The sequence below is a fragment of the Nesoenas mayeri genome, assembly GCF_963082525.1.
Source record: "Nesoenas mayeri genome assembly, chromosome: 19".
NCBI classification, from domain to species: Eukaryota; Metazoa; Chordata; class Aves; order Columbiformes; family Columbidae; genus Nesoenas; species Nesoenas mayeri.
In genome coordinates, this window is record NC_137568.1 from 9,387,762 (window position 1) to 9,402,867 (window position 15,106).

The window sequence follows — 15,106 nt, forward strand, 5'->3', positions numbered from 1 at the left end:
CTGGTGTGATGCTGGGGACATCAGGCTGGGGTACCCGCGGTGATGCTGGGGACACCGGGGCAGCCGGTGCCGCCCGCCGCCAGCGGCAGCAGCAGCTCCCGCTGCCGCTCCCTCCTCCTCCTCCTCCTCGTCCTCCTCCTCCCGTCCCTCTCCCCGCTCGCAGCCCCAGCCCGGCCGGGGGAGGAGCCGGCCGCGCACAAAACCGCCCGGCCGGTCCCTCCGGCCCCCGCAGCGGCACCGGCACCGGCGGCGGGGCTGCCCAGCGCCCGCCCGGGGCCATGCGCGCCGCGGCGGGGCCGGGGCCGGAGCCGGAGGTGCCGGGGGAGGGCGGCGGCCGCCCGGGGCCATGAGCGCGGCGGCGGCGGGGGGGCGAAGCGGCCCCGGGCGGCGGCGGGGCGGCGGGGGGAGCCCGGCGGGGCGGCGGGCGGGGGGCGGGCGGCGGCGCCGCGCCCTGCGCTCCCTGGGCAGCCTGGCCGGGCGGCTGCTCCGCACCTGGGCGCGCCTGGCCGGGGGCCGCGGGAGGCGCCGAGCCGTGCCGGAGGACGATGAAGGCGGGTTCCGGGGGGGCGGCGGCCCGGGGGTGGGGGGCCGGAGGCGGCGGCCGGGGGGAGCGGTGGCGGAGGCGTGGGGCGGCGGGAGCGGCGGCGCGGAGCGGCCGCCGGGCGCGCAGGGGCTGCGGAACCACGGGAACACCTGCTTCATGAACGCGGTGGTGCAGTGCCTCAGCAACACGGCGCCGCTGGCCGAGTTCCTGGCGCTGGGCCGGTACCGCGCCCGCGGGGCCCGCGCCGAGGTCACGCACCGGCTGGCGGCGCTGGTCCGCGCCCTCTGGACCCGCGACTACACCCCGCAGCTCTCCGCGGAGTTCAAGGTACGGCCCGGCACAGCGGGACCCCGCGCACCGCGCCCGGCCCCGCACCCACCGGCACCTCCCGCACCCACCGGCATCCCCTGCCCTGCGCACCCACAGGAACCTCCAGCACCCACCGGCATCCCCGGCCCCACGCACCCACCGGCCCCCTCTGCCCTGTGCATCCTGCCCGGATCGCCTGTCCCAGCACCCACCAGCATCCCCTGCCATCAGCACCCAATGCACCCACTGCCCTGCGCATCCTACTCAAAGCCCCTGCCCCACAGCACCCACTGGCACCCCAGCTCACAGGACCCACCAGCATCTCCTGCTCCCAGCATCCCCCAACTCTGGCACCCACCTGCATCTCCTGCCTCCGGCACCCACCACACCCCCTGCCCTGCACATCCCACCTGCACCCCGTGCCCCCCGCACTCACTGGGACCTCCTGCTGCTCCCAGCACACCCAGCTCCCAGCACCGTCTCCTGTGCCACGTCCTCCCCATGGGCCTTGCTCTGCCCTGCCAAATGCCCCCCAGCCCTGCTGTCCCTCCAGCCCCACTGCCGTCACCCACCTCCTGCCTTCAGCTGAGCTCTGACCTCCCTTGGGTGGGCGAACTCACTGTCCCGGCCACCGTCACGGAGCCCAAGAGTGAGCGCCATGCTGGTCTTGGTGGCGCCACCAGGGGATGGTGCCACCAGGGGATGGTGCCATGGGAGCCCAACCCAGTGGCCTCAGGCCCTGTGGCTGAGTGCATGTCACATCCCTGCAGGGCACAGGCCAGTGTGCTGCAGACCTGCACCCATTTTAGGGACAAGGACAGGACAGCACTTTGATCCTGGTGTGGCAGCCGCCTGTGCTCAGGGACACACGCCTGTGGGGTGACATTTCCCCAGGGACTTGCTGCTGCAATTAAACTGCTGCTGCCATTAAACTTTGCAAAGTGCTCAGAGGAGCTGCTGAGGGGCTGGACCTGCCCTGGTCAGGGTTTCTGGCGCTGCTGGGAGAGCTCATCGCCTTTAATTTCCCTGTAGCAAAGTAACCAGCTCTTGCAGCACTGGGCACAGGGTTTCCATGCCCTCTGCTCCCAAACACGCAGGTTTCTTGGGCACAGAGAGGCAAACAAACCCAACCAAACAGAAAAAAACACCCCAAACTTGCAGCCTTTGCTTTGAATTTCCTCCCTTCAGGTGGTTATCTCCATCTGCCATGTATTGCCACCTTATTTTAATTGTATTTAATCTGTCTAAATAAGATTTTAAAAATCAGAAGCGAGTCTGTGGCTCATGTTGTTTAAGGCCATCGGGGTGGCCTTGCTCCCTCTGCTGCCAGGAGAGCGGGGCTGGGACAGGCGGGGTGGTGGCCAGAGGGGTCTTGGCTCTGGGGGGTCCCGGTGGTGCTGGAGCTCTGACCCCTGCCCTGACGTGCTGGTTTGTGCTTTCTCTGTTGGCTCTGAGCAGCTGCTGCCAGCCCAGGCTTGGAGACAGGTCCTTGGGGACCCCAAGCTCTGCCTTTTGGGGAGCTCCATGGGGGAGATGGGGGCAGAACGCTCTGGGGAACCCTGTCAGCAGCTGGGGACCCCCTGAGGGGCTGGGGGGAAGGAGGAGAGGGGACAAGGAGGGGGCAGCCTCGGGGAGGGGGAGCTGGCAGGGCCTTGGGTGGAGGGGCAGAGCTTGGCAGGGCAGGCAGCACCCCAGCACTGCCCTTGGGGGGCTGGTGGGAACCCCCTGGCACGTGGCTCCATCAGGGACATGTCTGGTCCACTCCCCGCTCTCAGCTGCTCCGCTTCAGTTGGAGAGTGCAGAGTGCCAGCTCTGCTGGGCTGAGCACCCCCGGTTTTGGGTGCAGGAGGTTTGCTCAGGGGCTTTCCTCCTGCCTGTGCAGGCAGGGCAGGCAGGGCTGGCAGCTCCCCTGCCCACGGGCCACACTTTTGCTTGGCTGTATGAACAGCCCTTGTCTCTTGTAGGGCCGTTCTGGCTGTGTGTGCTCAGCTGTCCCCAGGGTGGCCGCAGTGTCCCTGCGGAGGCAGGAAGCAGGGAGGGGTTTTTGTGACGGGTGCTAATGAACTTGCCGTTCGTTAGCGCCAGGCTCAGCGCCGTCCCTGCCCGTCTCTTGCAGAACATCGTCTCCAAGCACAGCGCGCAGTTCCGGGGCAACGCGCAGCACGACGCGCTCGAGTTCCTGCTCTGGCTGCTGGACCGCATGCACGAGGACCTGGGTGCTGCGTCCCCCACCCAGCACCCTCGTGTCCCCGAGGAGGTGGGTGGCCCTTGCCGAGTGGCTGCACCCCCTGGCTTTGGGGGGGATGTCCATGCTGGGCCTGGGCCTGGGGAAGCCGAGATGTGCTGGGAGGGGCCAGGCTGGAGTTGTCCCCCATACTGGTATGGAATGGGGATGCGGGTGATGTGGTTTGGCCCGTGTGGGAGGGGGGAGGCTGTTGGGATCTGGGTGCTGCGGGGCTGGGTAGGGTGGTTGGGTGCTGGGAGAGCGCAGGGCTGTCAGCAGGAGCTGGTCTGTCGGGGTGAGCACCCCAGTTCTGGTGGGCACCGCAGTTCTTGGGGTTGCTTGGCTGGGAGGAGATGCACCCCCCGTGCTTCCCCACCTCCAGCTAAGCTGTAATTACAGCGCTTGGCAGCTTTGCTGCTGGCAAACCCAGTAATGAAGTCTCCCTCCATCCATCTGCGCGCACGGCTTCACCTGTTGCAGCGGATGGGTTTGTGCTGGGGGTGGTTGTGCTCGGCAGTGCTGTCCCCGTTTTGGGGGTGATGCCAACCTGGGGCACAGGGCTCCTGGGACCATCTTTGTGCTCCGTGTCCCCAGCGTGGGACGCGGTGGCTGTGGCTGAGGGGCGGGGGCCGGGGACCCCGCGGGCAGCCCCTGCCCGTACCCCAGCCTTGCCTGGGCTCTGTCCCCATGGGAGAGCTCAGCTGCAGTGCCCGTCCCCAAACCCTGGGGCTGGGGCAGCCCTGTGGCTCCTAGAGCTCCTTGAGCAGGGTCTGCAGCCGTCCGTGCACTGAGCTGAGTTGTTCCCAGCCCTGCGCGCCTTTCCCTGGGGGTGTGTGGATCCCCTCGGCTCTCAGGGAGAGCCTGGCAGCGAGCAGCTTGTTTAATGCGAGGTGCCACCAGCTGCCATGGGCTATGGTGTGACACCGCTGGCGGTGCTGTGGCAATGCCCGAGATGCCCGCCTGGCTCCAGGGACGGGACTCTGTGTCCCCCCAGCACCCGCAGTTTGGCTCAGCCTCCCCCAGCCCCTCATTGTGGTCTTGTCCCCTTTTGGGGTGTGCCACCCAAGTGTCACCCGTGTGCTTGTGTCCACGGGGACGGGGTGTCCCGTGGGGGCCACGAGCATGCGTAAATGGCTCTGAAGTGCCTGGCTGGAGCTGGGCACACATGTGCCCATCCTGGTTCAGGAGGGGTTGTCGGGCATTGGAACAGGCTGCCCAGGGCAGTGCTGGAGTCACCATCCCTACAGGGCTGGACAGATGGAGATGAGGTTCTCGGGACATGGGGAGTGCCAGGGGTGGGTTATGTTTGGACTTGATGATCTAGAGGGTTTTTTCCAACCAAATGATTCTATGATTCTAAATACCCTCCTGGGTGTTTGGTGGCTGCCCTGGTACACAGCGGCTCTGGGGCCACCCTGGTGGGGACCAAGGTTTGGCTGCTGGGAGGGCTGATGGAGGAGGAGGTATCCCCTTGGGTTTTGGGGGGATTTTGGGGGCCACGTGGGGCACAGAGTCTGGGATGACGTGGGGCACAGAGTCCAGGTCCACAGCACATGGACCCTGGCCCTGCACAGACTGTGAGGACACGTCAGGCACAGCAGGACCCGGTGCCAGCAGATGGCACGAGGAAAATCTACCTCCCAGCCAGATAGCTCACTGATTTTCAGTCTTGCTCATTGCGACTCCAAAAATCTTCCCTCTTGCCCCAAAACAGCTCAGTCCTTTCCCAGTCTATTGAGGCTCCTTTCTGTGACATCTCTTCTGCCATCAGGCTTTGTGTGCCCATAGCAGGGGGTGAAGCTCGTGGCTTCTGTCCTGTGTTTGTGGGGACAGGGACTCCCTGTGGTTCCCAGGGCAGCGGGTGCCAGAGAGATTGCGTCAGGGAGATGTTGGACCAAAAACCCAAGTAACAAGAGACAGGATGAGAGGAAATGGCCTCAAGTTGCACCAGGGGAGGTTGAGGTTGGATCTTGGAACAATTTCTTCCCCAAAGGGCTGTGGGGCATTGGAACAGGCTGCCCAGGGCAGTGCTGGAGTCACCAGCCCTGGAGGGCTGGACAGATGGACATGAGGTTCCCAGGACATGGGGCAGCGCCAGGGGTGGGTTATGGTTGGACTCCATGATCCTGAGGGTCTTTTCCAACCAAAATGATTGTACAATTCTGTTATTCTGTGTCTCCTAACCGGGCAGGTCTGGCTGCATAATGTGGTCATGTCCCAGTGTCCCTGTTCCCTGTGGAGCAGAGCAGAGGACCTGGTTCCTCTTGGGCATCCTGGGTGCAGGTTCTCACCTCCCACAGCCGGTTCTGGCAGCCCCTGAATATGGCAAAAGCGGCTGCCTCCCTGGCTGAGTGTCCTGCCTTTCCTCGGGATGGATGCCACGAGGACACCAAAGCTGGGCTTGGTTCACTGGGACGAGTCCCCAGCCCCTCAGTGGTGGGGGGTCACCTCTGCACCTTGCTCACTTGTCTCTTGTCCCCACAGGCTGGCAAGGATGGGATCATCGATGCCAGCAGTTCCCCACCGGCCGCCTGGCAGCCCCGTGGGCAGAGCTTTGTGCAGAGCCACTTCCAGGCACAGTACAGGTGAGGGGGGCGGACAGTCCTGCCCCAACGGGGCTGTGCTGGGGGGTGGCCGGACTCTGCCAGCCTAGCGAAGGGATGAGCCAGGAGCACTCAGCCCTGCAGAGAGGCTCCATCCATCCCTCCCACCCTCCATCCTGCCAGGAATGTGGTACCCAGGATGCGGTCCCCGGGATGCGGTACCCGGGATACAGTACCTGGGATGTGGTACTGCCAGCAGGGTGGTGCGGCCCCCGGTGGGGACCCTGGGGTGCTGTCCCCATGCCAGTGACATGCTGCGGCTATGTTCCTCAGGTCCTCCCTCACGTGCCCGCATTGCCTGAAGCAGAGCAACACCTTCGACCCCTTCCTGTGCATCTCCCTGCCCATCCCGCTGCGCCAGACCAGGTGAGCCCGGCCCTGCCCCCCCCAGCTGCTCGGTGCGGTGAGAGACATGGCTGCAGCCCAGCAGGGTTTTGGCTTCAGTGAGAGAAATGTGTGTATTTTGGGGTAAATCATTAATTCAGGAGGTGGTGGCAATGTTGGGACAAGTGACAGCCACCGCCACGGAGCTGTGTCCGATGGGTGTTTGCTGTCCCGGGGTCAGAGCTGCCGTGCAATGGGTTCCTCCGGCGTGGTTATGAGTGGCATCAGGTCTCGGTGCGGTGCGCAGTGGCTTCTCCGCTGAGCTGTGCGTGTGTGTCCCCCGGTGTCCCCAGGGCTCTCAACGTCACCCTGGTGCTGCAGTGCGAGCGCTGGCGGTTCGTGCGGGTGGGCCTGGCCGTGCCCCTGTTGGGCACCGTGGCTGAGCTGCGGGAGATGGTGGCGCGGGAGGGACACATCCCCCCGGAGCAGGTAACGGGGACATGGGAGGGGACACCCCTCCTGGGGGACACTGACAGTGCTGTCCCCTAGTGTTGGGGACATGGGAGGGGACATCCTCCAAGGGACACTGAGGTGCCACCCCGCAGGTGATCCTGGCCGAGGTGTCCCCGCGGGGGTTCCTGCGCTCCCTGGGTGACTCGGACGCGCTGGGCGGGGCCGGGGAGGGGGCGCCGCTCTACGCCTTCCAGCCGCCCCCTGCCCGCCACACAGGTACCGCTCCCCCATCCCCATTGGCTGCGGCTGGCACCTGCAGAGTGCTGATTGGTTGGGAGCGGCTTGTGGGTGGTGGGGGCATCCTTGGGATTGGTGGTTCCTCTCACTGTGATTGGCGGGGGAGTGGTGTCCTGTCTGTTGTGATTGGTCAGGGGCAGCTGCTCTCCACTGGGATTGGTGGGAGGCTGATATCCTTCGCTGTGGGTTGCATGCCTGCACTGCTGTGATTGGTGGGAGCTGCGTCCTCTGCTGTGATTGGTGGGAATCTTGGCACTCATGCTATGGTTGGTGGGAGGCAGGTTGTGCTCTGCTCTGATTGGTGGGAGCCTTCCCCCCCGTCCCCCTCCCCAATTGGTTGGAGGCAGGTGTCCTCTGTTCTGATTGGTGTGAGTCTTGTTTTCCTGCTCTCCCCCTGCCTCGTGATTGGTGGGAGGTTAGTGTGCTCTGCTCTTATTGGTGGGAGTCTTTTCCCTCTCTCCCCCTGTCCTTTGATTGGTGGGAGGCAGGCATGCTCTGCTGTGATTGGTAGAGGCTGTGGTTGGTGGGCAGGAGGCAGCGCTGCAGGCAGGGCCCCCGTGGGGAGGTTGCTGCGGGAGAGGAGCATGGATGCTAATTAACACCTAATTAATACTAAACGAGAGTCACTGGCTGACCCTGGCCCTGTCTGCAGGGTGTCCCCGCAGCCTGCCCGCCTCCCCCGGGGGGGCCCAGCCCGAGGGACAGCGCCTGCTGCCCGCTGCCACCCGCTCCTGCGACTGCCTGCACGGCTGCCTGCACGGCCCGGGCGGCCGCATCCTGCTGCTGCTCTGCAACACGGCGGGCACCGGCCCCCGCCTCGCCAGGTACCTGCCCGCCCTGCCCGCGCCTGCCTTGCCCTGGCGGGAGGGGCCCCGGAGGTGTCCCCTCCTCACCCAGTGTCCCCTGTTGTCCCCAGGTTCGGGCCCCCGCTGGTGCTGCGGGAGGAGCGGGGCGTCTCCTGGGAGCAGCTCCAGCAGAGCATCCTGGCCCAGCTGCGGGCGCTGCTGCGGGGAGAGGTGCGGGCACAGGTGAGCAGGAGAGGGGACACTGCTGTCCCCTGCTGGGGACACCGCTGGACAGGGCTGCTAGCACTGCAGCCATGGTGGGGATGGGCTACAGGTGGCCAGGGTAGAGCTTTGAGTGCCTATGGTGTCTCCATGGGTGTCTGTGGTAGAGCTGTTGGTGCCCATGGTGGGTGTCTCCATGGATGGCCATGGTAGAGCTGTGGGTGACCATGGGTGGCACCATCACTGGCTGTAGTGGCACCATGGGTGACGATGGTGGAACTGTGCTTGGCTGCAAGGTCACCAGTGGTGTCATCATGGCTGTTTGTGGTGGCCTTGGGGTGGTTGTGTTGTTGCTGCTGATGGTCCCTAGCGGGGGGCCATGCTGTCCCTGGGGGTGATCATATTTGCACTGCAGGCAGCCAGTGGTGTCACAGTGTGTCTCTGCGTGGCAGTGGTCTCCCTGTGGGTGGTCATGTTGTCACCACAGCTGGCCGGTGGTGTCACCATGGGTGGCCACACTGTTTCTGTGGGTAGCTCTGGTGTTCCTGCAGGTGGTTGTGTTGTTGCTGCAGGCAGCGAGTGGTGTCACCGTGGGTGGGCACGGCATGGCCATGGCTGCCCGCAGTGCCAGCCGGCTCCCACGGCAGAGCCACCCCAGCCCAGCCGCCCTCTCCAGCGCCCAGGTGCCACCATCCCACAGGTGCTGGTGTCCCCGCGCTGCCCCTTTGTCCCCAGCCGCACTGCAGCGGTGGGACAGGCCATCCCTTAGCCCTGCGTCCCCAACTCCATGGGTGTCCCCTGCCAGCCCTGTCACAGGGACTAAAGGAATCTGGTTTTTGGGGCTTTTTTTGTCCTGTGTCACAAGGCATGGCTCCCCATGGGTGACACCAGAGGGTGGGGGGGCTGTGCCCCACGCACCCCACAGCCCCTTCTCCCCTTGCAGGGCGCAGGGACCCTCTTCCGCATCCGCCTGGCAGGGGGCTTGGCCACCTGTGCCTACCTGTCCCCGCAGGACCCCTACCCCCTCTGCCACCCCGCTGTCGACAGGTAAGGGCGCTGCAGGGACAGGATTGTCCCCAGGATGTCCCCTCACTCCCCAGGGCTGGCCAGTAGTGGTCACAGTGGCAGATCACAGTGTCCCTGTGGGCGGCCGTCATGTCCCTGTGTGTGGTTGTGTTGGCACCATGTGGGGCCAGAGGTGTCCCTGTGGCTGGCCAGTGTCCCTGTGTGTGGCCAGTGGTGTCACCATGGGTTGTCACTATGGTGGCCACCCCCCTCCCTGGGGACTAGGTCCCCAGCCCTACGTCCATGCCATGGATGCTGCATGGGGAAGCAGTGGCTGTCCCCAACTGCCACTATGGGCTGCAGAGAAGTGGCCCTGTGGGTACGGGGGACTTCAGGGGGCCATCTCACTTTGTCATTGTCCCCCAGAGCCCTGCAGCTGAGCCAGGGGGGTGGTCCTCCCCACGTGAAGCTAACGGTGGAGTGGGACATGAGCACCAAAGAGCGGTGAGTCACGTGCACTCAGGGCTGGCGGGGGACAACCCAGCACCCAGGTCACTGACCCTGCCTGACTTTATGTCACCCCCCTGTCCCCACAGCCTTTTTGGGGACATCCAGAAGGAGGAGGTGCAGGACGCGGAGAGCGTGCGGCTGCAGCAGCAAGCGCACCGGCAGCAGCACAGCTGCACGCTGGACGAGTGCTTCCAGCTCTACACCAAGGAGGAGCAGGTACCGCACACCTTGCCTGTCCGCGGGGCCAGGGGTGGCTTTGGCGGGGTCGGGGGTGCTTCAGAGGTGGCTGTGGCACAGTACTCACCTGGAGCATTCACTGTGTGCAGGGCTGAGGACAGAGGAGAAAAGGAGATAAAGCTACTGGAGAGTGTCCAGAGGAGGGACACCAAGTTGGTGAAGGGTTTGGAGGGGAAACTGTGAGGAGCGGCTGGAGTCCCTGGGTTTGTTGAGCTGGAGCAGAGCAGACTGAGGGCAGAGCTCATGGGCTGCAGATTCCTCAGTAGGAGCAGGAGGGGCAGGGCTGAGCTCTTCTCTGTGACAGTGACAGAGCTCAGGGAATGGCAGAAGATGTGCCAGGGAGGGTCAGTGGGACGTGAGGAAAAGGTTCTTCACCCAGAGGTGCTGGACACTGAACAGGCTCCCCAGGGAGGTGTCATGGCCCCAACCTGACAGTGTTGAAGGAGAGACTGGCCGACGTCCTCAGACACACGGTGTGACCTGTGGGGTGTCCTGTGCAGGGACAGGAGCTGGACTCCATGATCCTGGTGGGTCCTTCCAGCTCAGGACACTCTGTGGTTCTATGTGTTGTCCCCAGCTGGCCCCAGACGACGCCTGGCGCTGCCCGCACTGCAAGGTGCTGCAGCAGGGCACGGTGAAGCTGAGCCTCTGGACGCTGCCCGACATCCTCATCATCCACCTCAAGCGCTTTCGGCAGGTGGCTGAGCACCGGCACAAACTCACCACGCTGGTGAGGTTCCCGCTGCGGGGCCTGGACATGGCCCCCCATGTGGCACAGCGGGGCCAGGCCAGCGGGCAGATGTTGGGGCGCTGGGTGCCCTGGCAGCCCCCGCCTTGCTCCCCCAGCGACTACCTCTACGACCTGTATGCAGTCTGCAACCACCACGGCAGCATGCAGGGGGGGCACTACACCGGTGAGTGGGGTGGGGCACTGCAGGGGTGTGGGGCCTGGGGTGGGGTTTGGGGTCCTGCAGGGTTGTGCCATGGGGTGTGCTGTGCAGTTGGGGGGCACTGCAAGAGCTGTGCTGGGGGCATGTTATGGGGTTCATGGGGGTACTGCAGAGGGTGTGCCGTGGGGCAAGGTGTGGGTTTGGGAAGCAGGGGATGTGCTGTAGGGCTGGGGCACTGCAGGGGTGTGCCATGGGGGGCACTGCAAAAGGGGTGCTGGAGGGGCTGTGATATGGGGTTTGGAGGGGCACTGCAGAAGGTGTGCCATGCAGCTTGGCAGCAGAATGGGGGGCACTTTGGGGGGCACAGCGTGGGGTTTGCAGGAGCACTAAAGGGGCTGTGCTGTGGGGCACATTGTGGGCTTAGGGGCCACATCAGAGGGATATGCCATAGGGCACAGTGTGGGTTTGGGGGGGGCCACCTCGGTGATGTGTGGGGGCACAGCATGGGGTTGAGGGGCAGCTCAGGGGTATCTGCTGTGGGGCAGAGCACCAGGGAGCAGGGGCATAGGGGACACACAGGACGGTGCTGCAGCCGTGGCACAGGGATGTATCCCCCAGCAGCGTCCTGCACCCCCAGGCTGTCCCTGCACTGTGGGGTGGCCAGGGGGGACAAAGGCAGAGCCTGATCCCGCCCCACCCCCTGTGTCTCCCCCCTCACCCCCTGCCCCAGCCTACTGCTGCAATGCCCTGGACGGGCGCTGGTACAGCTACGACGACAGCCGGGTGGAGGGGGTGCGGGAGGCCGAGGTGAGCACCCGCAGCGCCTACATCCTCTTCTACCAGCGCCGCAACGCTGCGCCCACCTGGGCGGCCGGCAGCTCTCTCCGGGGTGAGCACCCACCTCCCTGCCCGCCTGCACCCCACAGCACCCACAAACCCTAAGGCTGCCGCCCCGGGCACGTGTGGCACGGCTGGGTGCACGTATGTGACACAGGGTGCAGTAAACGTGCAGCAGAGCCACAGGTGTGTGCGTTCAGCATGTGCACGTGCAGCGTGGGAGTGCACACAGAGCGTAGGTGCAGGTGTACACAGGGTGATGTGCACACATGCAGAGCACTAATGCATGTGCACATGGAATGGTGTGTGCATGCACACATGCATACAGGCACACATGCACACCCATGCATGAACTGGATGGCCTGCAGATGCATACACACATGCACATGCTTGCCTGTGCACATTGGCATGCACGGTGTTGTGCACACATAGCACAGGCTAATGCACACGTTTGCAGACACATGAACAGTGTGGGAGGTGCACATGCACTGTCACACAGCACAGCTGAGTGCACACACGTGCACACAGCATGGTACCTGCAGCAGAGCTGAGCACGTGCGCATTCAACACATGCAGCATAGTGTGTGCATAGCACAGCTGCATGCACAGACATGCATGCACATGGACAGGTGTGCACACCTGTGCATGGGTTGTATGGCAGGCAGGCACACATATGGCATAGCCAAGTGTGCACATGTGCATGCCCATGCACACAAGCATGCACAGGGTTTTGCACAGACAGCACAGCCACCTGCACCCCCTTGTGCACACATGCACAACCACTGTGATAGGTGCACATGCACAGATGGCACAGTCACATGCACACATGTGCGGTGTTGTATGTGCACATACAGCACCACTAAGGGCATATGTGTTCAGCACTTGCACACACAGAGTAGTGCATGCACACAGACATATGTGCACACCTATGCAGGGACAGTAAGGCAGACAGGCACACACAGAGATACACACACACCTACGTATGCAGTGTTGAGCACACGCAGTACAGCTGAACATGCCCTGGCATGCACATGCACGACCAGGTGCACGTGTGCTGTCCCAGCAAGCCAGGTGTGCACGTGCACATACCTGTGCATGGAGCTACACACCAGAGTGGGCACACACGCTAGCACATGGTGTGGCAAGTGCACACAAATCTTCGAACTGCAGCCACACGGCACACACAGCACAGCCCGCTCACACCCACCATGTACTTGTGCAGATTCACACAGGGACTTGCACCTGGTGCAGCCCAGTGCTCCCCATTGCTGGGCACCCCGGGGTGCAGGGTTGCTGTCACCCTCCCCACCCTCCTGCTCCCGCAGGTTCCCACTGGCTGACGCGCCTGAGCACCAGCACAGGAGACACCGCAGCTGTGGGTCACTCGGCCACCCGGCCCTCGCCGCCTGGCACCCCTGATGCCACCACTGCCCTGGAGAAAGGTGATACTGATCCCCCTCACCACTCCCAGCACCCCAGGGTGGCTCCAGAACCCCCCACTTATTATTTTTTCTAATTGCAGGTGGCTTCGAGGCCAGACCCTTGGTTCGGGGTGTCCAGGGCCGCAGCCTCAGTGTGAAGCTCCCACCCGCCAGTGCCCCCTCAATGGCTGTGCGCCCCCGCTGGTCTTTCTCCAGCAAGGAGCGGGGCCGGCTGGGGGTCCCAGGGGGGCTGGTGGCATATCTGGAGTCAGGGCGCTGGCCTTCCTGTGCCCGCCGCTCCCTCCTCCCGCTTGGCACGGGTGGGGAGAGTGACCCCGCCACCCCTCCAACCCCCAGCCCCCCGCCAGGTGGCCCCCTAAAACAGCCCGGCAAGGGGCAGGAGGAGCCGGGCGCTCCCCGAGCCCCCCGCCAGCCCCTCCGTGTACCCACACTGCGACGAGCCGCCAGTGCTGGTGCCGAGAGGACCCCGCGCCAACCCCCCAAAAAACAGAGCAGCCCGAAGCAGAGTGGGGAGGGGACAGGGGGGCTCCACCACCCCAGGCGGCCGCAGCCGGAGGGGGATGTGGGTGTCCCTCCAGCACATCTGTCCTCCAGCCCGGTGGCCATAAATCGCTCACAGAGCTCGGCCAGCCTGCCCCTGCGCCCCGAGAGAGGCCTGTGGCGCTCAGCCTCACTGGGCAGGGGTGTGAGGGAGCCACCCCTGCCCGCCTGGGGTCCCCCCAGCACCACGCTGCAGCGAGGACGGCAGCCCGTGGGCTCTCTGTGCCGCCTGGCCGTGCCAGAGTCCAGCTTCTGAGCCACAGCCCCCGGCAGCACCCCCCCGGGCATCCCAAAACAGGGCTCCCAAACTGGAGGTATCTCAACCCAAGAGGTCCTGAGCCAGGGGACCCCAAACCAGGGCATCCCAAAGCAGGGTCATCCTGAGCTGGGAACCACCCCAAGTGGGACACCCCAACCTGGGGGCTCCCAAACTGAGGCATCCCCAAACTGGAGGCATTCAGGTATCTTGAAGCTGGGTCATCCCAAACTGAAGGCTCCCAGCCTGGGCGCATCCCAATGCAGGAGCATCCCAAACCTGGAGCAGCCTGAAATAGAAGCTCCCAACCCAGCGGCATCCCATCCTGGGGGCTCCTGACCCAGGGGAAATCCCGAACCTGGGCATCCCAAACAGGGAATCCTGACCTGAGGGCTCCCAAATAGGGGCATCCTGATGCAGGTCATGCCAACCCAGGGCATTCCAGACTGGGGGCATCCCCAAATGGGGGTTCATGACCCTGGGGCGTCCCAAACAGGGGTCATTGCAAACCGGTGGCTCTGAAAATAGGGGTATCCCAACCCAGGGGCATCCTGAACTGGGGACATCACCCACTCACCTCCTCACGTCCCTTCCCAGGGAGCAGGGGGGCAGGCATTGGCTCCCGGCTCCGCCACCTCTAAGGCATGAGAGTTATTTATTGTACCAGGAGAGTTTTATTCAGAGACGCTTTTTGTTTTCTAAAAGGCGACTATTTTTGGGGGGGCGGGCGGGTCCCCCACACCACGGTCTATGCAATACGCGATTCTTCCAGCCAGCTTTTTTATGTGGGGGCTGTGGCCCCACCGCCGGCGGTTTCTATTAAAGACACGTGAAAGGAGCCTGGTGTGGTGCTTGGGGACAGTGTCCATCCCAGGAGATGTATCCAGGGCACCCAGCCTTCCCCAGCATCTGTGTCTGCCCACAGTAGTGATGGTCCAGAGGCACCTCCCCACCACTCAAATCCAGGCTGAGACCACCCAGGGCCTGATGCTGCCCCATCCCTTGGGACCATGACAGCCCACATAGAGTAAAAGCCACCATTCTATCAACCAAACCTCCAGAAAAGCCCATTTCTTGCAAAAAAAAAAGCATCTTCCAAGAGCCTGTGTCCTAAATCCACCAGTGGGCACAAATGTGGTCTGGAACCACCCCAAATCCAGGCTCAGACCACCTTAAATCCAGGCTCGAACTACTCCAAATCTGGGCTCAGACCACCCAGAATCTCGGGTGGGACCACTCCAAATCTGTGCTGGAACCACCCCCTGCCTGGCACTGCCCCATCCCACCTTACCAGGACCCCAACATCCCACACAGCCCCTACTCCACCCTTTTACCCCCCCAACTCTCATCCCTCCTCACCAATGCTTCCCCCCCGTGGTGACACGGGTGCATTAACCAAAGGCCAGCGCTGCCAGGGGGGTCAGAGCAGGTGGCACATGGATTTATTGATCGCTTTGGGGTGCTGGTGCCCCTGGTACCCGCCTGGGGCGAGGGACACAGGGCGAGCAGGGTTGGGGGGGGCAAAGCGCTGTCATTTCCATCCTCCCTCTGTGCACCGGGTGGGTGGGAATGGCTCCAAGTAAAACAAATCTCTATATATTTTTTCTATATATATACAAATATATAAT

General features: G+C 63.9%; 1 protein-coding gene across 1 annotated transcript; it reads left to right on the top strand.

Moving 5' to 3' along the window:
* Positions 1–346: 346 nt before the first annotated feature.
* On the top strand, positions 347–13,478 carry USP43 (ubiquitin specific peptidase 43; the record flags this gene model as incomplete). The annotated part of the gene is made up of 15 exons (XM_080356769.1): positions 347–871; positions 2,970–3,110; positions 5,562–5,662; positions 5,954–6,046; positions 6,358–6,493; positions 6,610–6,733; positions 7,407–7,578; positions 7,671–7,782; positions 8,705–8,808; positions 9,193–9,270; positions 9,363–9,492; positions 10,091–10,427; positions 11,134–11,292; positions 12,566–12,682; positions 12,763–13,478. 15 exons carry the CDS (start codon positions 347–349, stop codon positions 13,476–13,478), a joined length of 3,045 nt encoding a protein of 1,014 aa, XP_080212895.1.
* Between the last annotated feature and the right edge of the window lie 1,628 nt (positions 13,479–15,106).